This window comes from Pelobates fuscus, chromosome 2 (genome assembly GCF_036172605.1).
Source record: "Pelobates fuscus isolate aPelFus1 chromosome 2, aPelFus1.pri, whole genome shotgun sequence".
Taxonomy (NCBI): Eukaryota; Metazoa; Chordata; class Amphibia; order Anura; family Pelobatidae; genus Pelobates; species Pelobates fuscus.
Window position 1 is genome coordinate 231,873,617 of NC_086318.1, and position 26,261 is coordinate 231,899,877.

General features: G+C 44.6%; 1 protein-coding gene across 1 annotated transcript in view; it reads right to left on the reverse strand.

The window, feature by feature from the left end:
* ALDH8A1 (aldehyde dehydrogenase 8 family member A1) overlaps nt 1–25,236 on the reverse strand; it is a 51,659-nt gene extending 26,423 nt beyond the window's left edge. The window contains exons 1-2 of the mRNA XM_063441192.1: nt 25,088–25,236; nt 714–861 (exon numbers count right to left, since the gene is read on the reverse strand). Coding sequence (XP_063297262.1) covers nt 714–861; nt 25,088–25,225 — 286 coding nt within the window. The 5' untranslated portion in view covers nt 25,226–25,236. The remainder of the gene's footprint in view (nt 1–713; nt 862–25,087) is intronic.
* Nucleotides 25,237–26,261: the final 1,025 nt, after the last annotated feature.

Genomic DNA, 26,261 nt, shown 5'->3' on the forward strand with positions numbered 1-26,261 from the left:
AGTCTGCAGATAGCAAACATTAGATAACTATATCTTTTCATTTATACATTGGCTGGCAATATCTCAAGCAGTGTATGCATTATATCTGTACTTACCTGAATATGAACCTTTCTGTAGAAGAGGGGTTAACTTAATCTATTTTCTAATAAAATATTATAGTAAAAGTTACAATATGACTTCCTGAGCTTACACCTTAATTGTATTACTTTAATTAAAGGGTATAGCATTAATGGACTGGGTTTTAGCTTCTTTTCTTTTTTATTAGTTTTCCTATTGATGTGATTCATTGATTGATTGATTGATTGATTGATTGATTGATTGATTTGTTTTTACAGGTGTTCTGTTAATAGTGAATTCAGTATTACATATCAAATGAAACATGGTCAACTATATCACATTGTGGAACTCCAGATATAGATAATATACAATGGTTTGTTTTTTACTAAAATTAAATTGTCATGAATGACTATTGTAAGTAAAACATTTAGGACAAAATAGCTGAGCTACACCCAAGGTTTTTTGCTGTTTGTTTGTATTTTTTGTTTGTTTTTTGCAATTCATCCATCTTGATCTAGAATTTAAAATGCCCTTTTCAATTTCTAACAATTCCTGGTTTATTTATTAAAATACCCAACTAGCATATACTGTACAATCATTTGCCTTTATAATGAATGAAGCTTTCTATACATCACTAAATAAAGGATCCCAATAACCTTGGTCTCTAGACTCTGCATGGGCAAACTCTTCCAGATTTCTCTCCAAGAGGTCTGCCAGCTTGAACATGATCGCAGATCGCTCCTGGGAGCTTCTGGAAGACCAGGCTGGAAAAGCATCTTTGGCGGCAGTTACGGCAGCATCCACCTTTGGAGAGAATAGTGATGAAGTGTGTTAGCCAATATTTTACATACATCAAAATCTTTATTAGACACCACGGAACGTTTTATTGCCGTGCCATCACAATGTATAAAATGTTCTTCCTATGTACAGAGATTAATGTAATGTTAATGCAGCTTCTGCTTTGGAAATGATGGAGAAGCTCAGGAATTGCTCCTGGAAAATTACAATGGAAGGGCAAACATCCACTACTTGCCCCACACTTGGGAAGGCTATGTTAATGTCTCAAATAGCCTGTCTGATGCAAATAGGTCAGAAGGGCTGACTCAGCAGTTAAGTGACTGTAGGGCCAATATGGACACCTTCTATCCTATCATATTTTCAGAGGGGTGAGGGGTTAGTGTGTACATGTTACATGCATTAGGGATCTTTTTATCCGTTATTTCCAGTGTTATTACAAGTATAACTAAGATTTTACCTCTTATCCTTTTTTTTTCCATACTATAGGGAAGCCTCTTCTCTGTTTTTCAATACTCCTTAGGACTTAGTTTATATGCCCTTCTCTATTTTTCTAATTATACCATCTCTTTACTGACGGCACCATAACCACTGCTAGACACTTACTATCCCATTTATGCTTTTTTTTATAGACTTTACTATTTTGTTATCTCTATACTGAGATTGTTTTAGGGGATCTTTACAGTGATTATCTCAAGATTTATACTATTTACTTACCTTATCTCATACTCAGTCAAGGTACTTTGTAGGTCTAGTTCGCTCAAGTTTTTATCGGTATTGGCTTCTACTTTATCACGATTTATATACACTATCTTGGTGTATTTAATATTTTTCTAATAAAGGTTTACTTACCCTATTTATGTGACGTTTGACTTTAGGAGGTATAGTTCAGTGGATTTGATTTTCCACCCGCTTTATGCAGGTGGATTCTCTACCCCACTTTCTCTGTTTTTTACTTCCAAATATATGTAATATTCAGAAATCGTATTAAATAAAAATGAAGGATTGTATAAGCCCATAAAATTTGTAAAGCAAACTACCAAGTACCATTGGGCACGAAACATGTTAAGTGATTGTGTGCACATTGTTAAAATTCCTTTTTAACTAATTAAATTAAAATATGAAGTAATGGTACTCTTTCGTTTGGATATATTGAGGTGAACGGCCTATTCTTTCTCTAAGTACTGTTCAGTTGACACTATAGTGTGCTGCCACTTTTCAATGCAATGTGACAGTGTTTACTTTTGACAATACATTTTCCCCCAGCTGCTAAAAGAGGGTTCTAGGTATTAACAGATGACTAGATCTCCAAATTGCCAGCAGGGACCTATATATCTTAAACGCTAAAGCCCTACACATTGCATCATGAAATGCAGCATGGTCCTTGAAGAGAGGATAACAATAACATAGGTAGTGTAAATTGTGTTTGTCTTTGTATCTTCCAAACATCTGTAGGCATTGGGTGTGCACATCCTAATAAAGCTGGATGCTGGTTCTTAGATGGCAGAATTTGCAATAAAGTAAGTTTAAACATTAGATGACTCTTTACAGGAAGAGTTTAGGATGGCTGTGTAAGTCATGTGTGGGGAGGTGCGACTAGGGCTGCATAAACAAAGTGATTTTCTCCAAAATGAAAGTGAATTGAGCAGTGAAACTTTAGAAGCATGATCTATATACAATAACCGATTTATTAAGCTAAATTTGTTTTGGTGACTATAGTCCCTTCAAAGCTTAATTTTGTACATTTAAAGACGATTAATTGATTATTATTATTCATGTTTATACTGGAGGATATTTCACTAGAAAGTTCTGTTAAATATTAACTACGGGTTATCATCCCTGCTTAACAATGTTTGCGCACAACTCAATCGGTTGTTGTACTAATTGTACCCTACTCTGTAAGGTCAATGTCTAAATCAATAAATCCGTATAAGAAAATAAAAATAACAAAACTTCTCATGGAGAATACTTCTTCAATCAGTGTACCTAGTTTGTTATGGATTGCTTGTGTTCATCATTTCCCAATACATTTGGGCAATATTAGAAACTTTGGAGTATTTCTAGCAAGAGATGAATTGTGGAGAATTTGCAGCCCAATTTTATGCCAATAGCGGTTTTGAAAAAGCACTCTCTAGTTATTTTTCAAACTTGGCTATTTTGACTCAAAATTTTGCAATCTCATTTACAAATCATCAAGACTCTGTGTTTCTATTTTGACAATATTTAGTTAAATGACAGTGCGTGGTTGTTATATTTAGGATACATGAATCAGGTTCTATTGTATTTAGTATGATGACGCAAACCAGAAACATAGCTTACAACATTAGCAGTCATAGTGAAAATAATTGTTAATATAAGGATACCCTTTGTTCACCATAGCACATAATTAGTATGAATATTTGAACACCAACATTCTGAATACTAAGTCTGCTCACTCTGGGAAATGGGTTTTATAATTAAACATTTCTCAGAACTTATACTTATTTACATCTGAATTCAGTAATAACTAAAATGGAAATCATTTTAATGTGCTCAAGAAAACTCAACTGTTGGCACTCTGTGATGGCACTATAGGCACCCACACCACTTCCGTGACCCTGTCCCGTTAACCCTGCAATGTTAATTCTTGCAGTTTCTGAGAAATTGCAATAATTACATTGCAGGACTAAGACTACCTCTAGTGGCTGTTAATTAGACAGCCCCTAGAGGCACTTCCTGCTTGCTGGGTGACTATTGGTCATCTGACACTGGACATCCTCACACTCGGATAACATTGGAGGGGGCGGAGTGCTGATCCAGCACCGAGGGAGATCGGAAATCATGTTAGGGGGAGAGGGGGCAGAGGGAAGTATAGAGCTACGAATGCAGCTTTGTATTCCTAGCGATATAGTAACCCTTTATTAGCCAAAATTGTTAAGATGATACTCGTTTAACACAAAATACTGTATTTAATTATACTGCTCTAGGAGCCATTCATACCAGTGTGATTCCCTTCTTTATCCAGATATGTGTGCCTTACTTTCATTTAAAGTTCCAATTTAAAGGTTTACTTGGGTATCAGAACTATTATAGCCCACTGTAGGAGTTATGATGCCTGGGGTATCCTGGAACCAACTCTTTTACAATTGTTTGCTTCTTACCAACATCCCATCAGGCACTGAAACAGCTGAACTGGCTTCCAGTTTCAGCAGAGCTGCAGAAGTCGAATACTAGTCCTGCTGTTCATTTATTGGTTGAAAGCATCAGCTAAGTACTATAAGCCAGTGAATTTCCCTATGTGTGTGGCCTATGCACACAATGAAAATTAGCTAGTCCACAACTCAAATTGCCGGCTGGCTAATGACACTGGAGTTACACATCTGGAAACAGAAAATAGCTTAGTATGTGTAGCATTTCATGGCACAATAACCACTTCAAAACACTGGAGTGGTAGTGATGCTTGGAGTGACACTTTATAGGGACTGTAGAAAAGGTAAAGGTTACAAAAACACCTCATCTTGATTTAATTCCTTAAAACAGACCTATTTTCTTTTTTTATATAAAAAATTATGTCCAAAACCCGTTTGATTGTTTTTTTCCAATTCCTTTTCACTCAAAAGCTCATAAACTCATGGTAATACTTGTAATGTGCTGATGCTTTCTATCCATTTCCCTACCCCTTGTCCTTACTGCTAAAAAAAAAGAGTGAGAGAGTAAGAAAAGCTATGTTTAAAACAAAGGCCTCTCTTGTCTCAAATACATCCATTTTGAATGGTACTAGAAGACCAAACCACTGATAAGCCATCCTATAAATGCAGGCTCTAAATGGTCAAGTCATAAGAGCTATCACTCAGTATCTTCCATAGAAGCCCATTTTTGTGTGCTGATTTATGATGAGAAGATTTGACAAGTAAAACCCCCAAGATGTACAAAGATGAACAAGGGTGCAAAAACTTCAAGGTATGTATAAAATTGTTACATATGATTGTTTAAACCTGTATGCAGACTTGCAAAAAGAGGAATAAGAGTGGAGCAATTTGTTGAAAAATGACAACTTAGGCAATCTCCCCCTAAATCAGGTGTAGAAAGGTTTAAGTACGGGGGGCGTGGCTAGCCGAACAAGAAACAAGACGTGCTGGTGTGGAGCTCCTGCAAACCGCACAGCTATACAGATTTAAAAACCTGAAAGACGGCAATATTAATACCCGAGTACTCCAGGACCCCCCGCCTGGAGAAAAATGGGACGCAGAAACTGTAAACTGACCCACTCGGGAAGCGCTAAGCAAGCAGACATCCGCGCGTCCTTTGAAAGGCCGCAGCAGCATGCACAGCCCAAGATGGCGCCCATGGGTCCGCGAGACTCCGAGCTCCGCGGAAGACTTTGCAGAGGATGACAGCAGTACACCAGCCTTGAACGGGGTGTACAGGAGCGACGACTCAGACGCCTCACCCTCCACAAAGAGGATATTAAAAAACTATTGGTGGACTTAAGGGAAGTCTGGAAGGCCGACTTAGCTGGCGTGCGCACCGAGGTCGACAGCCTCGCTGCTAGAATCAAAGTGGCTGAAACTAGAGAGGGGAGGAGAGAGCAGGAGCTGTTGGAGACACGGGCCTAAATTAAAACAATGTCCGAGCAAATACATGGTCTCACCCGAGCGGACACATCAATAGAGGCCAGACACCGCAGGAAAAATGTGCGGATCCGCGGGGCTCCCGAGAGCGTGGGCCCAGATGCTATCCTCGAATTTGCCAACGCAGCGGTGGCAGCACTAGGAGTGAAACCCACAGCGGGAGCATCACCCATCACGACCGCTTTCCGAATATGGAAGGCCCCAACCACCCCCACGGATGCACCCAGGCATATCATAGCGATTGCCAGGGACATATCTGTTAAATCTGCAAACCTGACCCGATCAAGAAGCACCCCTACCGTCGCGATGGATGGATGCTCCATCCGGATATATGAGGACTTACCTTTTAACATCCTATTTGAGAGACGGAGGTTCATGCCTGTGACGAAGAAGCTCCGAGAAAATGGGATAAGATACAGATGGGGAGTGTGATGAGACCAATCTCGCCACATTGCATTGGAGGAGCCTGGTTGCCCGCTGTTGCCTCTGGACTATGGCCCTGGGAGATTGGGCCCTTTAAAAACAGTATTCGGCCATGCCAGAGTGTATGTCACTCATTCTGGCCCTTTAAATACTGTGGGGAAGGATTGGTACTTTTTATATGGCACTTCGGATGCAGCCAAAGTGCCGAAGTCGTCTAAGTGGCCGCCATTCGACAAAGGAACACGTGGCGCGGGCCATTTTAATTTAGTTGAACGCGGTCAGCGGTGTATGCTAAAGAATCTATGGAACTAAAATCGGCTACGCAAATACACGAACACCGCTGACCCTTACCGTCGCCTCCACTTCGGTTAAAGTCGAAGTACAGTCGACAATTCGAGCATCCTGTTACAATGTGCTATTTGCACGAACGGACCCGTTCGTGCATTCGAAGGGGACTTAGCCGTTTTTCTGCAGGAAATTGACCGACCGCACAGCCCAAACCTATGGAACTGTTTTGGGCAGGAAAATGAGCTTGCGGTCGGTCATAAAGGACTTCCGTCTATCTTTTTATCCACTGGAGGGATTGGTATCATTTTTGAGAGTGTTTATGTTTCAAGTATGCGGAGTTCAAATATGTAATTTGTATGGAGATTGGATGTATGGTTTCAAAGTTACAGGGTATGTGTATAAACTGTATTTTTACTGTATGTGATAATTATGTTAACCCCTTGTGTAACATAATTATATCACAGGCAGAGGGGAGGATTTTGTGTGTAATTGCTGGGAGTGTTGCCGGCAATGTACGTGTATGATTGGTTGTTTTGTAACACCCTGTGGGTGGTCCCATCCAAGGGAAACCCTCATAAAAGAAGGTTCTTTTGGTGCCAATAAACAGACCACTGTTTGACCCTCAACACGGAGCTCTGTCGCGTCTTTGGGGGATTTACTGTATGCTGTTAGAGACTGATTGCCAGGAGTGTAAGCTGATTGTATGCTTTTCCTGTTCGTCTGCTAGCAGTTATTCGTGATGTTCCAGTTCGGGAGTTGGAATGCTATTTTGTATCCAGTTCGGGAGTTTGGTGTTCTGCAGTAGCTGTGCCTGTATCTCTGGAAGGGGAAGGTCTTCTAAACGGCGGTTTAACCCTTTTATGCCTGGGGGTGCAGTTACAGGGAGCATCGGGCACTCTTGTGGTGCAACAAGGAGACTCTGTCCTAACCCGGTCGGCGCAGGAAGATCCAGCGGGTTTCCTGAAGGCGCTACACCTATTGCAGCAGACCGCTACCACACAGGCCACAGTTACAACCTCCACATCTGAGGGGGCCAGCCTAGAGAGACGACCAGTCAACAAAGCGGGAACAGCGCACAAAAAAATCACGATTGCTGAACCCGACCAAGACCTAACCAGCCGGGGAACAACCGGCGTCTCCTGGGCCTCCTCAGCCCTGACCCCGCTAACACCCCACCGGGACTGTGCCAGCCTCTTTCCCAGTGTAGAAACGTTCACTCCTACGGCTACTGCGGTAACCCTTAGTTATAAGTACTAAGCCTATTTCTATACATACAAGAGACAAACGGCAAATGTACATGTTTTTGATAATTCTCTGTGTCTTAAGTTTTATACTATTTTATATATTCTATATTTTTTGTTAATTAGATTTTTTATTCCTCGTTATTATCACCTCGCTATCTGCTATTAAGATTTACTTAGGGGTGCAACACCGCAATAAGGTGAAATTTAACTAAGGCACCCCAGCCTGCTAGGTATTAAAATGCACAGCCTTAGACCATATACAACGCACAGGCTTTACTGAGATTAATATTGACATTAATTACTGTAATTTACTAACTCAAATTGTGCTCATTAAGTATGGCTCTCGCGGGAGAGGCGCTGGAACATAACAGGCAGTTATACCTGAAATAGTTAAATTGATATAGCTTGAGACCACGCATATTTTTTTTTTATACCTAGGACATAATTTTTTGCATAGCCCTAAGCTGAAGGGTTGCCACAAGCATAATTGTCCCACGGGGGCCACCTTACCCGTATAAATTGGGCCTATGACCCACGCGCTGCGTCGCTACCAAGACATGTGACCATAGACTGTTTGTTGGCGCCATCATTATGAGATCAACAGGTCCGGGCATGGTGTGCACAACGAAGGGTGGGTCAGATGTCTGAGTTTTTAAACCCATAGACCCCTACCATAGAAAGTACCTGAGCCCCCTGGAGACTACCGCTCCAATTTCAGTTTATATTGGGAGGGCATGCAGCAGCACAGTATTAAGGGTAATGTTTGTGTATCCTATTATTTCTTTGGGTATTTTCTCATACTCAAAAACACATATGTTCTTATTCATACCTATTGTCAATGACCATATGTTTACACCCTGTAACACAAAAATGTGCGACTGTATTCTGCCATGATAAAGCATTGCTTATTTGCGCCTGTGCCTGCTGTTGAGGCACCACAGGCTTGTCTGTACATCTTTTTTTTTTTGAAAATCTGTTTATTTATGATAGGAGAAGAGAAAGAGTACATAAAGGATCGGCTCGCAGGCCCACAAAAAATATAATTACACTTCGGTGTGGCCGAGTAAGTGTAGTTCAAGATTGTTTATATCAAAAGTAACATTGCATTTATATGAGTTGACTTACAATATAACTGTTCAGGTTTACATATAACTGTAGGCAAGAGCCTAGTAGGGTTTAATTAGGTTTCTGAGTATGCTAATCGAGGGGTGTCAAGCACCTGGACCTACATATACTTTATTGAGTACAAAGCAACACTGTGCATCGTGTCAAAACCAGGCTGGGCGGCAGGTCGGAGATAATGATGAGACGTTGTAAATGTGTCAGAGGGAGTATTAAATGGGTAGATGAGTGTGCACGTCTACGTTCTTGGTCGGGTTATTATAGCCGGTCAGCCTTTGAGCGAGTACCCGTGTCTCTCGGCTCAAGGTGTCCAAAGTGATGTTGCTATCCAGTGTTCCTGTTACATTACTTTGTTGTCAATTATTTCAGTACGGTTATGTATCATACAATAGGAAAGTAGAAAGGTAGAGATAGGGTGAATTAGGGTGGCCATCGTAGTGGGCCCCCTCCCCAGCTCCACGGAGCGCAGCCCGCGCCCCCGCCGGCGTCGCAGACTCGGTAAAAGTGAGGGACTTTTTAAGTGGGTATCGTGGTTCAAGCCCCGTGGGGTGTGTGCGTGTGTATCAGGTCGTCGGGACAGTGTCGATTCTGTCAGTCCAGTGCGTTGCCCTTATTGCTGTGAGTGTCTTGCCACCCATAAAGTCAGTGGCGTGGAGTATTAGTTGTCGTTTGGGTCACAGTCTTCCCCCTTTTACTGGAGGTCTATCGTCTAGTAGCTTGGTATGCGAACCACGGCTGCCACCGTTCCACGTGCCTGGTTCCCCTACCCGTAAGGGATGCCTGTAGTGCTTCCGCCAATTGTATGTCTCCGACCCTGTTTAACCAATCCTCAACCGTGGGGACCTCGGTCCGCTTCCAGTACGCAGGTATGAGGGCTTTGGCTGCGTTCAGTAGGTGACGTAGGATGGACTTCTTATAGCCAGAAATAGACCGAGTGGTGATATGTAGGAGGGCCAGTTCCCTGGACCATTCCGTGTCGTCTCCCAGCATTGTTTTGATTTCAGATTTGATACTGTTCCAATATGGAGTGATGAGTTGGCAGTCCCACCAGATGTGCACGATCGTGCCCCTCTCCTCTTGACATCTCCAGCATGTGGGGGATGTCGTCGGGGATATCCTGTGTAATGTTACTGGTGTCCTATACCACATGGATATTAACTTATAGTTGACTTCCTGATAACGGGAGCTGGAGGAGCTCTTGTACTGCCAGAGGAGTGCCGTGTCCCACTGTGGTTGCGAGATCGGGTTCTCCAGTTGTTGTTCCCATAGTCTCCTGAACGTGGTGTTCGTCGTGGTGCTTCCTACCAGCAGGTGTTGGTAGAGTAGTGATACCGCCTTGTTAAGCGTGTCTCCCCGGTGGCATAGTTCTTCAAACCACGTAAGATCTCTGTGAAGGCGTTCCTTGTGCGGGAGAGACCTATAATAGTGTGTCAGTTGTAAATAGCGGAGAGATACCATTGGTGAATTAGGTCTATCGGCCAGTAATGCGCGGAGGGGCCGAACAGTGCCCCCATGGAGGACCGTTCTAATTGGGACGTAGTCTTGTTCTTCCAGGAATATCCAGGCCTTGGCTGGGATGCCACCAGCAAGGTTTGGGTTGGGAACAATTGGGAGAAGGGGACTAGGAATCGGGGATACGTGCGTAGTTTTGCGCATCGAGTCCCACGCCTTCAAGGTTTGTGTCGTCGGAGTCTCTAGTCCTTCTCCCGTGCGACAGCTTGTTCCCCCTTGCCATACTGCTGCTTTAAGTGCGGCAGGTGATTCCCCATTGTTCAGGGTAACCCATTGCTTCGGGGAGTCAGCTACATGCCACTCCAGAATTCGTTGTAGGGTGGCGGCTTGATGATAGCGTTTGAAATCCGGGAGTGCCAGGCCACCTCTAAGTCTAGGTAGGCAGAGAGTGTCGCATCGTATTCTAGATCTCTCCCCCCTCCAGACGTACCGGATAATTGCGGATTTTAAGGTGGAAAAGAAATTATTCGGTGGCGTCAGGGGTATTGTCTGGAACAAGTAGAGAAGTCGCGGGAGAACATTCATTTTTAGCACTGCGACTCTTCCGTGCCAGGTGATGTGCGGGTACGTCCATTTATCTAAATCTGAGATAACCCTTCGCAGGATAGTGGCAAAATTGTGGCGATAAAGCTCCTGGGGGTTCGTGGTGATCCATATACCAAGATATTTCATCCTCTCCGTGCACCAACGAAATGGGAAGGTAGTTCCCAGTTCCTCGTATTCTTCCGGTCGAAAAGTGAGGTTGAGCACTTCACATTTGGAGAGGTTAAGTTTGAAACCCGAAATCTTTCCAAATTTTTCGAACTCCAGGAGTAGGCAGGGCAGCGTGACTCGTGGGTGGGAGATAAAAAAAAGGAGGTCATCCGCATATGCGGCCACCTTATGTTCTGTCCCCATCCAGGTGTATCCCGAGATGTCCGGGTGGTGGCGGATCGCATGTAGCAGTGGTTCCAGGGTCAGTGCAAATAAAAGTGGTGACAAAGGGCATCCTTGTCTAGTCCCGTTCCGAATTTCGAAGCTGGGAGTTAGGGCCCCATTCACTCGGACGGCAGCATGTGGTTTATCGTATATGGCTGAGATCCACGCTAGCATATTGTGTCCCAGTCCCAAGGCCCGCAGGGTTTCCATCATGTATGACCAGTTGACACGGTCGAAAGCCTTTTCGGCGTCCGTGGAAAGAAGTAGGATTTTATCTCGCGTCTCCCGAGCCCTGTGCTGGATGGAGAATAGGCGCAGCGTACTATCTCGTGCCTCCCTCCCCGGTATAAATCCCGTCTGGTCTGCGTGGACCAGGCTCGGTAGTACCCGTTGCAGTCTAGTGGCCAGGATCTTTGTAAGCAGTTTTGTATCCACATTCAGCAGGGATATGGGTCGATAGCTGCCACATTGCTCTGGGTCTTTTCCCGGTTTGAGGAGGACCGTGATAGTGGCAGCCAGAGATTCCGCTCCAAAGCGTCTCCCATCCGTAACGGTGTTAACAGCAGTAGTCAGCCGGGGTAGGAGGATTGAGGAGAAGAGCTTGTAATACCCCACAGAGAATCCGTCGGGGCCTGGTGCTTTGCCTGTTTTGGTGGACTTCAGGGCTGCGGCCATTTCTTCGGCGCTAATTGGTACGTCTAGTATATCCGCTGCTTCTGGGGACACTCGTTTGTCTACGTTATCGAGTAGGTAGTCTTGAATGAGCGTGGAGGGTTGGTTTCCCAGTATTGTGTTGTCAGGGCCCGGGATGTTGTAGAGGGCGCCATAGTAACGTCGGAATTCGTTGGCTATGTCTTCGGGGAATTGGGACAGTTTTCCGGATTGCAAGCGGATTTTATGTATCCGTGTGCGGGGGGTGTCTCCTTTCAGGATGCGGGCGAGGTATTTGCCGCCTTTGTTTGCGTGAATATAGAAGAAATTCTTGGAATGTTGTAGCGAGCGGTGGTATCGTTTTGTAAGGAGTTCCTTCAGGTGGCGTCGGGCATCCGTCAGGTCCTGTTGGATCGAGGCTAGTGGGGTTTGCTTATGTTGAAGTTCTAGCTTCGAGATGGTTTTATATACATTTGTCATTTCCTGCATGGTCGCCTTGCGTCGACGGGAAGCTATTTTTATAAGGATGCCACGTATGGTACTCTTGTGTGCCTCCCAAAGAGTGATTGGAGAGGTATCTGTCACGTCGTTTTCCTGGAAGTAAAGGTCAAGGGCTTGTTTGATCTCATTTTCCACCGCTGGGTCCTGAAGTAAGGTGTCATTCAGACGCCAGGTCCACCGTGCCGGCTTGAATAGCGGGGAGTCCAGCTCCACCGTAACCGGGCCGTGGTCTGACCATGTGGCGGGGCCTATCTCGGCCGACCTCAGTCGTGGTAGCCCTTCCTGCTGAAGCAGGATGTAATCTATCCGCGCATAGCGACTGTGGAGCGCAGAGTAGTGGGTGTAGTCCTTGACATCTGGATTGAGTGCCCTCCAACAGTCTACCAGTCCCAAGTCACTCATTGACTTATGGATCGCACGAATGCTAGATGTCGGTAAGAAACTATGTCCCGTCGACGTGTCCAGTTGAGGGTCCAGTGGGGTGTTAAGATCGCCCCCCACAACCAGCGTGCCTTCCGAGAATTCGCTCAGTTTGCTCAGTGTTCTGCGTAGAAAACGCGCTTTATTCCTGTTGGGCACGTATATAGAAGCCAGAGTGTAAATTCTGTCTGCTATCGTGCCTTTTAGGAAGATAAACCTCCCCAATTTGTCGGTTACTTTGTCTAGTTCTTGAAAGTCTAGGTCGGCTGCAAGAATAATGGCAACTCCCGCTTTACGGGCCGTGGGGTGGTTGTTGAAGAAATTGTCGGGGTATTGCCGATTTGGAAGTTTAGGTGCAGATCCTTCAAGGAAGTGAGTTTCCTGGAGCATTGCTATGGAGATCCGTTGTTTCCTCAATTCCCGAAGTAGGTGAGTGCGGCGTTCAGGTACGTTAAGGCCTCGACAGTTGAGGGTCACCACACGAAGCGGAGCACTAAGGTACGCCCTTGTCCTGTCGTTGTTTGGGCCAAGGCACGCGGAGGCTTCTGCCCTAGTTCCCATACCAGTTAACCAGAGGTCTCCGTACATTATCAAGCTGGTCCCTGGCGGCCAGGCTATTGTGGGGGTAGTAGGTTAAACGGTGTGTAAGTCTCGGTTATGTAGGGAACTCGGACCGTGGGAAATGGTGCTCTGAGTCGGTATGCGAGTAGGGATGTGGGGCGATATACGTCGTCTGCGTCTAATGAGGTCAGGGTGGGTAAGACAACGAGTAAAGCGAGCCGCCCAGTGCGGGGGATGCGCCCCTAGAGCCAAGGAGAAGGCGACACAGAGATGCCAAAGTGAAAGTACAGAGTATAGAAAGTAGAGGGTGAGTATGTTAAAAAAATGGGGGGAGTTAAGTAAGTCCCCAAGTAGAGGTGACCCCGAGAGGTGGGGTAAGAGAGGTGTTCACCTCAGTCCTCCTCCGAGAGTAGGAGGGAGTAACCGTGCGACGAGAGGGGATGCCCGGGATCACCCAGGTACCAGACCAGGGGGTGAGTCAGCGGGAGGCTCCCTCGTCCAGAGCTATGCACGGCTCGTAGTGGGGGTCAGTGGTCCTACCTCGGCCCGTAATGGACCAGAATCAAAAGTGTGTGGTAACTGTGTTATTTCAAACAACTCCTCTCCGCCGGCCACACAGCCTGGTGCTTTAATCTATACATGGAATACTAAACATGGAAACATAAATACATATAAATAGGGTAACAGAATAACCCATGAAAGGAAGGGGTCCCGTCCCCCCGCCTCCCCCGACCCAGGGTGAGCCCTCACGGCAGCTAAACAAAAGGAAATAATGGTTAGGCATTTACGGCACATTTAACATATATATATGCAGGGAATAATGCGATCGGTACAATTATATACACATAGCTATGGTGAGAACACGTAGATCGATATCAACATAATTCCTAGCTAATCCACTCTAGGTGACTGGGGGGTGGCACGAGCCTCTAAGGCATGGTTAGGGTGCGTCTCATCTACTTCCCGGCTATATTATTCTATACAGCTATCTAGTGCATGCATTCCTGTCTACTTTAGTGGAAATGATAGAGCGTGGTTCGGGAACCATACATGAGACGTCACACATGGCAGTATAGCTGCGCATAAATAGGGTAACCTGAAAACCCAGGGACCCATGGCCAGAGCCCACCCAACCTGCCCCAGATGGGGCCCATCCCCCCGCCCCTCCCAACCCGGGGGTAGCTCCCACGGCAACTGAGCAAAGGAAAACAATGGTTAAGCATTTGCACCACATTTAGTAGACATATATGCAAGGGGTGATGTGAGTATTGCAATGGTGTGCACTCAGACTTAGCGATAACAGATATAATAACATCAATATGCTTCTCGACTAACCCTTTCTAAGTTGCTGGGGGGCAGCATGTGTCCCCGAAACATGGCTCGAGTGTGTTCATTCTACGTCTCAGCCTCAATTACCTGTATGGTTATCCACGACATGTACTCATACCTATGCCAGTGGAGGTGGCAGAGCGTGACCCTCCCATCCCTGTGTGTGGTAGATTGGTTGTCCACTAGCCAGCGTGGGGCATGACGTGTACTATCCCCCCCCCCGCCCCTATGTGGTAAAATGAGAATAACGTGTGGTGGAGTATTGTGACCTATCCGGTGAGTGTCTGTTGTAACGTATGGAGGGGCAATGTGTAGGGCTACGGGTGTAGTCTGGTCCCTGAGTGTCATACGGGCCCTGTGGCCATATAGGTGGGGTATCAAATAAATACGTAAACGGGACAGAGTATATCCAGTGTCCTGTATGTAGGGGCATTGCCCCGTACCGTATGTCCACGTTGAGCATCTGAATAGGTGATGTTGTGGAGTGGAAAGTCCAGGGCTGCAGTCAGGGAGAGCGTATGTGTCCCAGACAAAAAGGGTGGGTTGCTGTGTGAGGGCATTGACATACCCTAGGGTAATTGTGTTCCCCATGAGACCAGTTCAAGTGTCTCGTTGTATCGTAGTGAACAAATGAACCCGCTGGACGTTGTCCGTGTCGTAGAGTGTGTGCCCCCCATTATCCCCCCTCCCAAGTTCTTGACTGATACTTAACGTTAGGCAAACGGGTATTCAGGGCCCGGATCACAAAGAGAAGAAAAAACCCAATTGGTACCTCCTCGTTGCCAGGTCAGATAAGTCCCCAGGTTCAGCAGTAGAAAGGTGAAAGCGGTCTAGGTAGGTGTCGTGAAGGTTAAGGCGTGTGAAGGGTCCCCAGGTAGGAGTGAGAGTCAGGGGGATAGATCCAGAGGGTAGTGTGTATACCTCTTTCTCCGGCACCTCCGGGTTGTTGCGCCTGCGTTGTGCTGGGCCTTGCGGTGGTTCTCTGTCTCGTCTCCTATGAGCCCTGTGTTGTTGAGGCCTCCCTCCTAGCGGGCCCAGGACCCAGTCAGGGGTAGGGATATGCGGCAAGTTCATTTCCTCCAGGAATCTCGGGATCTCTTCGGGCCAACGGATTGAGGCCCAGCCATTCCGGTGTCGGGCCAGTAGGGCAAAGGGGTAGCCCCACTTGTATTGGATGTTGCGTTCCTGCAGGGCTGCTGTGATAGGCTTCAGTGCTCGCCTGGCCTCTAAGGTGATGGGCGAGAGGTCATTAAAAAGGGAAACTTGCGCGCCCTTGTAGTCCCAGGCACGGTGGGATCTGGCCGCCTGCATGATGGCATCTTTGTCCCGAAAGGAGCTGAGGCAGCATATAATGTCTCTTGGGGTGCCGTCCGCTAACTTGGGACGTATTGCTCTGTGCGCTCGTTCGTATCTGAATGTGAGCGGAGCGCCCTCTCCCAGGATCATGTGAAAGAGGTCGTTAAGGGTAGTTTCAGGGTTTTCCTCACCTTCCGGTTCAGGGACCCCGCGGACCCTAATATTACATCTCCTTCCCCTATTGTCTAGGTCCTCCATTGTCCGCCTCATGTGTAATAACAGCTCCCCTTGGCGTGCTAGGGCCATATCAGTCGCCTGCAGTCTCGTGGCCTGTGTGTCTCGGGATTGCGCTAGGCTTTGTATTTGGCCTGCGTGTGCGTTTACCTCTGCCCGGACACCTGCTATTTCAGCCCGTAGTGCATCCTGGATGGACGTGGTGTGCACTAGGAGGTCAGCCTTCGTGACCATAGCAGCAGCCATGGATCTGATTTCCTCACCGATCTGCTCCAGTGTAGTAGTGCCACGAGGTTCCCTGGAGGACGGCTCCGTCTGCGCCATCTTGGATCCGCTCGCCTCCTCGCACATGTCGGCCGAGTTTTGGAGAAATCCATCCATCGGGCCGTGAGTGTGCCCGGCTTGGGAGCCCCTCGGGGTCTGGGGGGTGTCGGTTCGTCGGTTGCGTCCCATGTGTGCTGATGGGGTCGGATTAAAGGCTGTGTTTTACGTCGGCGGGTCGGAGCTCACTCACTGTGCTGCCATCTCGTTCCGAGCCCAGGCCACGCCTTGTCTGTACATCTTGTTGCACAAAATAAAATAAAGAATTAAAAAAAAGAAAGAAAGGTTTAAGTAAAACAAAAAGCAATACTTAATCTCCAGGGAAGAGTCTTCCATACATAGATCTCTCAAAGCATGTAGGGAAAAAACATAAAAAGAGCAAATAATAGTGCAGATTGTGTTAAATGTATTCCCAGATATTATACCCCAAACATAGAGGACTAAGAAAATACCATAAGACAGTGTCTTGATTTTAACAAGCTGTTAGGAAAGGAGCAAATAGTGATACAGATTGTACTTAAATGTATTCCCAGATATTATACCCCAAACATAGAGGGCTAAGAAAATACCATAAGACAGTGTCTTGATTTTAACAAGCTGTTAGGAAAGGAGCAAATAGTGATACAGATTGTACTTAAATGTATTCCCAGATATTGTACCCCAAACAAAGAGGGCTAAGGAAATACCTTGAAGCAGTGTCTTAATTCTAACAATCTTTAGGTAAAGGATTTATTATCACAGATAATTAGAACATACAATAAAAATACATAGAAGCAAGTTTATAAAAACACATAGCTAGAACTACTAACAAACAGACTCTTACACATAAGAGTTGTGAGTAAGGCACGGCTTTCGCTGTTACTCACTGCCAGGCTCGTAATCAATAAAGTGCTGGGGTGGCCGTCCTCAAAGGATGTGGCTGGAGCCGAAGTGCAGGCTTCCCCAAGCTGGAATCCAGCGTGTTTGTGCGAGGTACAGTTTGCCCCCTGGTGCCAACGTCTACGCGTTTCTCCGGTTACCCGGCTTCCTCAGGATGTGATGTGCTGCTGTGGCCATCTTTATTGAGGGTTTTTATAGCCCCCAGTTATCAGTTCAAATCTTTAAATTAGTCCTTCTGGACAACCTCATTTGCATATGAAATAACCATAATTTCAGTAGCACACAGCATTAAAGGCAGAGTTAATTAACATAAAATACACTAAAAGCAACATACAGCATATATAAAAGTCTAAAATACAGCTACATTTAATAATTTATTATTGCATTGAACATATAAAAAGGTAAAAAACCTTCAAATTGAGCAAAGAGAAAATAGCATACCATCCCTCCCCTCTGCCTGGGAGATAATTAAATCAGATACTGTATTAACCCAATTATCTCCAGGAAGAAAACAACACACTTTTCTATGAAGTCCCCAAAGTACCCCAAAACATGTAATATCCCCACAAATGTTACATCCCCTGATAGCCCTGATCTGGGTGACCAACATATCCAAAAATAACCCTGATCAGTTCAGGGGTTCAGGAATTTCCTGGAAGTCATAGTTTTTACCGAGCGAGCGCACGGCCCCATGCCCAAAACGGTTCCATAGAATCGCGGCTAAGTTCCGCTGGGGGACCGGCTGGAACCGCAAAGTCTTCATGCCGAAAATAGTTCCAGGACATTCGTGGCTCAGTCTAATCGCGGTTTTGGTCCATGCGAACGGCCACCAGGGTGCTAGCGATCGGTTCTATGGAAAGCTGCCGAACCAGGGAATCCAGGGGGAATAAAATATGGGTCTTTACAGTCGTTGACTTGGCCCGTAGTCTTTTGGCAAGAGGCTGGCCAGCAGGCCCCTCCAAGAACACGTGATGAGGTTCAGTTCGTCACAATAGTTTCTTCCTAATGAACATGCAGAATCTTTAAATTAATTTAAGGGTGGGCCACTTATTGCACAAGTTGTTCAGAGCTAGCAGCAGGTCTGTATAGCATAATGTAGGAAACAAATTTATTTCCATTGTACAGTGCTACAGAATTTGCTGGCGCGATATAAATTATAGTAATAATTTTCAAAAGGCAGATATCTCCAAGGCAGTCACAGAATACTAGAAGATATTGCTTCCAGATTTAGCCAAACATTCACATGAGCTGACTTGTCAGTCAGTGATTAAACTGCATGGTACAGAGCAGCCAAACCAGCAACTCTATTTTATTCTAGTGGTCCTGATGTAGAGTGCCATCTGAGGGGTACTACAAGCAACTTAAATAACTAGGACAAATATTTTCTTTCTATACATTGTTTGAAGCTCTGGCTAATGAAAACTAATGACATCCTGTGGTTGCCACAAGTGTTCATTTTAGTGTGCTGCATGATTGATAGTTAGTGCGCCACTATATATATATATATATATATATATATATATATATATATATATATATATGTGTTTGTGTGAAGGGCTCATGATAGTACAGAAGATACAAACACTGATAAGTGTGGGATGGTATTAAAAGAGCAAGTCGGTTGTGGTGTGCCGGAACCGACGATGAGGTAGGCCTGTAAATAAAGAGGGCCCACCAAGAAGAAATGTAAGAAAAAGGAGTTAATAATGAGGAGTGGGTGGGAGGGTGATGCAGCGCTGACCTCGAACGGTATGGAGCCAGGTAGGGGTGTCCCTTAAGTAGGGAGAAGGTGAGTCATACGCCCCTCCCACAATTACAGGCCAAAAGGCCTTAATACTTGTGTGAAGGGCTCATGATAGTACAGAAGATACAAACACTGATAAGTGTGGGATGGTATTAAAAGAGCAATTCGGTTGTGGTTTGCCGGAACCGACGATGATGTAGGCCTGTAAATAAAGAGGGCAAAAATAGAAAATCAATTTATTACGAAACCAGCAATATACATACTTTAACCATACATGTCCTGAAAGGCATTTCTAACTTCCTGCACCGGTTTAGGTATGTATCTAGAATGTGCAGATGATTTCCAGCGCCCCAGTGACTTGATAACATGTACCGGAATGTTTGCACTGGATGCTGTGGAGGCCGCTCCTATGCGGAAGGAGTGGCCGGAATAGTTAGCTGATTTTAGGCCTAGTTGTGTAAGTAAGGACCTGACGTGGGTCATAAAGGTGGTGGTAGTGAGTACCGAACCTTGTAGACAGAAAAGTGGTTGAGACGGTGATGCTTTGATATGCTGGGTATATGTGTCCAGTAATGTGACGGGGCACCACTTGTTGTGGGTAGGATAGTATCTAACCTCTACTGGAGGTGCGTGTTGATTGGTTTTGGAGTGATGCAGAGCCAAGATATAATAATCCATGTGTTTTGTTAAGTGTGAATGAAGCCGGATGTGAGTGGACTGTGTTGTGATGATGGCGGTAAATTCTCTTGGTCTTAAAAACCCATAAAAGGCAACGTAAATAGCGGGTTTTACAACAAGATTTGTGTTGTTGGCAAAGGGTTTTAAATCTAGTAGGCTGGATAAATCTTTAAAAATATTGAAGTCTATGGGTAGCCTTTGTGCCGTACGTGGGGGTTCAGATCTCTGAATACCCCTAGGGAGGTTCTTGATCTGGTAGGAGGACATGAAACTTGAGTTGTTTGGTTGTAATGTTAGCATGTGATGTTGTACGCCTGTCAGCTTGATTGTGTTGTATGATAGTTTGAGTTTGAGGTGGCAAAAAGAAGCAAAACCCAACAAGGATGTCATGATGAAAGGTTGTGTGATGTTGTGTACTGACAGGAATCTTTTAAATAAAAGGAAAGCCCTGTCGTAAGTTCTCCGGGTATTGGTAGACAGTGCTAATTGTGACAATGTCCTGCTATGTTGCATGATAGCGTCTAGTCCATTACTAGCTGGTGGAAAGGTGGAGTGGTCGTGGCTGTGCGTGCAGCTGACGGAAGTATTTGCCGAAAAGCCTGGAAATTAAAACGAGACAAGTTGTCAGCAGCCGTGTTACATACAACTGGGACATGAATACAAAACAAGAAGAAATTATGACACGCAGCCAGCCAAGTGAGTTTCCTCAAGAACCTCATAATGGTCAGTGATTTGGATTGGCCTTTGTTTATGATGTGGCAGGTTGCTTGGTTGTCTGAGTAGCAACGTACTGACGAACCTGCCCATAGATGCCCCCATGTCACGGCTGCTGCCACAATGGGATATATCTCAAATAGAGCTGAGGTAGTGGAAAAACCCTCCAGGTCCTGAACCTCTGAAGGCCAGCTGCCCCAAAGCCATTCGTTCCCGTAAATTGCTGCAAAACCTGTGGTAGACGCCGCGTCTGACCAAATGGTAGGTGAGGAGTCAGACAATTTAGGGAGGAACATGCTTTTCCCATTCCAGGTGGTTAAAAAGTTTCTCCACATAAGTAGGTCTGCCGTGGCTTGGGTATCCAGGGGTAACCTGTGTGCATCATGTCTAAAAAGTGGGAACATGTATAGGAGCCGTGAGATGAAAACCCGGCCTTGAGGTATGATGCGCATGGCAAAATTCAGTGACCCAAGTAGAGACTGCAATTCTTTGCGGTTGCAAGTACCGAGGTGTATGTAGAGGTTAATGTTGGTAAGAATGTTCTCTATCTTGGTGCGTGGCAGGCTGGCTTGCATGGTGGCTGAGTCTAGTATGATCCCCAGAAAGGTGATGACTGTATCTGGTCCTTCAGTTTTGGTGGGGGAGACTGGAACGCCCACCTGTTTAAAAAGACTGATGGTTTCTATGAGGCTACTGGGAGGGGAAATATTCTCTTCGACCAGTAAGAAATCATCCAGGTAGTCTATCACTGTAGGGCATCTGGCTACATTTAATAATAACCAGCATAGTGTTTCGGCGAATACGTCGAAAATGGCCGGACTACTTTTTGAACCAAACGTTAAGCGTGAGAAAAAGTAGTAGTGCCCGGCCCACTTAATGCCATGCAGGTGCCATAGTGTAGGGTGGATAGGCAATAATTTGAAGATATTTGTTATGTCAGTCTTGCTAAACCATGCTCCGACCCCTGCTTGCATGATAGCCGTAATGGCGTGATCTATGGTGGAGTATTGAAGTGAAAATTCCTCAGAGGGGATAAGGGAGTTCAGACTAGGTGTGGCTGAGGTGTGAGGTGCAGACAGATGGATGAAAGTCTTTGTTTGTGGGGAGATTTCCCCGTGACAATACCGATGGGATTTGTCCGCCATGTGGTAAAAGGAGGGGACTGAAAAGGTCCCAATAGGAAACCTTCTGCCACTTCTTTGGCTATGAGTGTGCTAACCGCTGTAAGGTTTTGTTGTGCAGATTGTAAATTTGGACATTCCAGGATTCCTGAAGGCATGTGTATGAGACCAGTATGGAATCCTTGTGATAGACCAGTGATGATGAAGTCTACCAAATGTCTAGATGGATGTTGTGACAGTAATGTCGTGAGTACAGAAATATTTATCTCAGTTAAGTATTGCTTAGGGTACATTTTATTCGGACACATGGTTTTAGCATGTGCCCTAAAACATTTAGAACATATATAACCGACATCCACTGTAATTACATGCACCGACATTGAAATTATTACATATTTGGGATTTCCCCAAAAACTTGATAGGTCGACCCAGTTTGTCTTTGGGTGTTTTCTCTGCCGAACCAGCGGAACTAGTGCCCTGTGAGGGAATAGGTCCGTTTGCAGTGGTAGGACAAAAATTAGCAGTATGAGCCATGGAGGAGCAGTATGCACAGGCCGGTGCTCTTAGACCTGCAAAGTGCCTGCAGAAAATGATCGTATCAATCTTACTCCAGTTGGACCTTGTCCCGTACTGTGAGAAGGTGCCAGACACTTTGGCAGAAAAGGATCTATGGTAGTCGTAGAAAGCTGACCCACCATATTTGTTGCCCAGGTCCACCAGCCTGTGCATATATAAGTCAAACTCCTCACGTCTGTGGGGATATACAGTACAGATAACATCACGATAAATGCCAAATGCCAATACAAATTCTGGAATAGTTAGCTTCCTATTTAATCGTGCATCCCTAGATTTGACCACCACAGAAATATCGTCATAAGCGTATGTCTTATGTTCCACGATATCCTGGGAGGCAATTAGCAGTGAGGCCAGATTGACATCTTTACCTTCCAGGATATCTTTTTTGAGGTGCTCAGGTATCATATGGGCAGGGTAAACCTCTTGGTCATCCGAGGTGATGGCTGGAGAAACTGCTTGCAACTCAACCAGTGCTGGAGGGGTTGCCGTGGCCGGTCCAGCCATAGTGAGGGCTGTAGTGACCGCTTCAAGATTCTCCAGCCTAGAATTGACCTTGCTCATAGATGCCATGAGAGATGAGAGCATGCCATGTATGTCTCCTGGGTTAGACTGGCTAGTCCCTTCCCCCGCGTCCATGTTATTGGTTGAGGTGTGCAGTAGCTTGTAAAGTTCCGCTTTCCTTGCTGTTACAGGAAAAGGGATTTGTCGTCTCCTGAGTTCGCTAGTTATGCGAGGGATAGTCCATGACCTGAAAGATGCTGGACTAGCCGTATCTTCTTCCTGTGATGGGGTGTTTGCTCTAGCCGGAGTACTTGGGATAGAGAATTCCTCTAGCCCTTCTTGAGACATACTAGTTGACAAAATATATGGTTAGCGTGGAAAACCCCAGGGAATGCACTGGCAGGCTAATTATGCCGGAGAAGGCGAAAAATTAATCTTGTTCTTTGGTGACAGGTGAGGCCCTGCTAGTTACCAAGTGGCTATGAGAGGCTCTGTCTATGCGTTGGCGCGAGGGGATATTGAGACCACCCGACGTAGTGGCAGGAGTTCGTAGGCCTCTCGGTGACAATAAAAGAAACAGGGAAAGGGAGTGACAGGTGGCGCCCTCTCTATAATTTGCGAGGCGGCTAACTCACGTTGAGGCGGGGTGTTGGCCATGCGGACCGCTAAACGATAGGCAGAATGCCCAGAGGGGAGATACCTATTTGGGCCTATAACCACTAAAATTTGCCAGTACTCTATGTCCTATGTAGAGATGGAACCGTATGTGATATACGGCGTGAGCAGGCTTAACGTACCTGGCAGTATGTATGAGTTTTTTGAGAAGTGACAGGTATAGAAACCTGGAAAACCTAAAGGGATAGAAACAAGATATGATAGTGTGAGAGTTGGATCCTATGATACCAATGTAGACTAGCTATGCTGTGGTGAGTTTCTATCAGTATATGGAGGGGGGAAATTTTATGACCTGTAGTGACCTGACTGGTTATGTTATGTGGTATGCCCTGGTAACAAGGTTTGGGGTTTGTATAATTGTCTCTTATGTGTGACAAGATTAATGTGTATGATTTGGTAATACTAGTGATAGTATTGTATGGTGCAGGTTATTGGATGAATTTAAAACAGTACAGGCTATCTTAGGCCGTGATGTAAGCCACAAAAAGATGTGTATGAGGTAGAAAATACGTGACAAATTTCCCAACACTGAAAAAGTGGGACGTATGAGTGGTTGAATCAAAAACGTGTGAATCAACCCAAAAGTTTGTGAGAATAGAGACCGTGTTCTTGTGTACTCGGTATGTCGTTTGAGTACACCAAGAAAGGTCAGAATTTATACGTGCCATGTAAAAACGTGTGTACATTGTGTGATAGAAACGTAATTTCCTAAATGATTCAGACATAATTTATAACATAAGTACTAAGAGAAATCTAAAAATACAGTAATTAGCTGTCTAAGCCACCTCCATATATGAAAAACGAAGAAAATGCAATATGGCTAAAATTAAATATCTAATAGACTGATACACAAAAAAAAACAAATTTAATTTTAAATATTTAGTAGGAAGGAGTTTGCTGCATGACAAATATATGCAAGGAATTTCCGTAATTAAATGAGTAAATACCAATAGCCTAAGCATGAAATAAACAGATACAGGTATGATATTGATGAAAAACGAAAGATAAGTGTGCTGACTGTAAGAACCGAAACGTCAGTCAGCATATTGAGTATACCGCGATAATTTGCCGGCAGCAAATGGGTTAATGTGCCTGTGACCTGGCCGTAAAGCGTGTGGCCGTAAAGTGAGGCCGTTTAAAAGCGCGACGCCGTGGGAATGATCCAGGCACCGGACTTACAATTCTGAAGTCCTGTGGACTTAATCTGCGACGAAGACCGGGTTTGTGAGTGGCTGGACGGGCGGAAAACCTGTAAGGAATCCTGGACACAGCTACACCAGACGAAAACCGCGTTTTTTTTTAAAAAAGCAAGATGGCGCTGAACGTGAACCGGAAGTGGATTCTCATGCAGCGCTGACCTCGAACGGTATGGAGCCAGGTAAGGGGTGTCCCTTAAGTAGGGAAAAGGTGAGTCATACGCCCCTCCCACAATTACAGGCCAAAAGGCCTTAATACATATATATATATATATATATATATATATATACATACACACACATACATATTTTTTTATATATATATATATATATATATATATATAGTGGCACACTAACTATCTAGATGTGTTGATATTTTATACATCATAGCTCAATTCCTTAAGGATCAGTAATGGTGTATACATTAATAACAATCTGTTCTTTAATGAGCTTGTCCCAAAATACACTAACCCACCCAACATATGACTGCAGAACTCCATAGAACTGTTGATATTATTATTCTTATTGCCATTTATATAGCGCCAACAGATTCTGTAGCGCTTTACAATATTATAAGAGGGGGGGTCAGCTACAAATAGGACAATTACAAGAAAACTTACAGGAACATTAGGTTGAAGAGGACCCTGCTCAAATGAGCTTATAGTCTATAGATCCTGCAGATTCCAACTAAAGGAAAGCTATAAATGCACTTTTTTCTCACCTCTTCTTTTCCACTGTCTGGCACTTGGCAGTAGGTGTTTCCCGTTGAAGGATCATAGGAATCAATGAACTTCGTACTAGGAACAAATTTACCATTAATATAATTTTGCAGCACTAGAAAAGTCCCTTGTTCATCCATGTCCAGAGTGAACTGCTAAAATTGCAGACTGGAGTTTGGACTTTAAAAAAAAAAATGCATGTTCGAGGCTACACCTCCTACCTCTACAAATATAAGACTTGGAATGACTTTCTGCACATTCACTAGTGGTAGTAAATGATTAAGAGCTTGAACTTGGGGGAAAAAAAGAAAAAGTTATTTAAACATGAATTCATTAAACAGATACTGGCACGAAAATGTTACATTCAAAAAGGGCAAGCGAAAGTATTGGAAAATAATCCAGTAGCACAATAGGAGGATTTCACAGTATTTAAGCTCAAATGCTTTCTTTTCAAGTTGCATGTGCTAAAAAAACCAAAACTGTTTTCCTGGTGAAAAAAACTTTAAAGAAAAACAACAAAATGTAAATGTGTTTAAGGATCATCTTTGGTGTTAAATTTGTTCAATAGTTGCTCAGTACTTCTTGCCCATTCAATCTTAAGTAATTTTCAAACATTTGTGTTGACTTAAAATCAAGTGAAATCCAACTTTTTTCAATGCTATTTTCAAACAATGCAACATTTCTGAACAGAATGTTTTTCCAGTTTGTGTTCCTTTAAGGTAGAACTGTTACTACTGAGATTTTTGGCACAATTCAATAGTAAATTTAAGCTAGCTATGGGTTGTGCTTTTATTTCTTTAAAATTCTCAGTAGCAGCATATCATGGTATTACAATGTTGGCCGGAACACAGAGGTTCTACTTACCTCTGCAGCATTTTTCACCCCAGTGTACACATATATAAGGAATGAAGGACTGGGATTTCAAGAGTAGTGACAGTCTTGCTTTAAAGAATTAAAGGGACACTCTAATCAAAATAATCACTAGAGTGCACTGCAGTGTTTACGATGGACTTTCATGATTTAGCCTAAATTTAAACTGTCAAACCACTTAATGGGACATTTTAGGCACTCGGACCACTTAACCCCGCAAGTGACAACATTTAGATAAACTACAATGTTTACATTGCAGGGTTAAGAATGCCTCTCCCAGACAGCCACTAGAGCAGTGGTTCACAA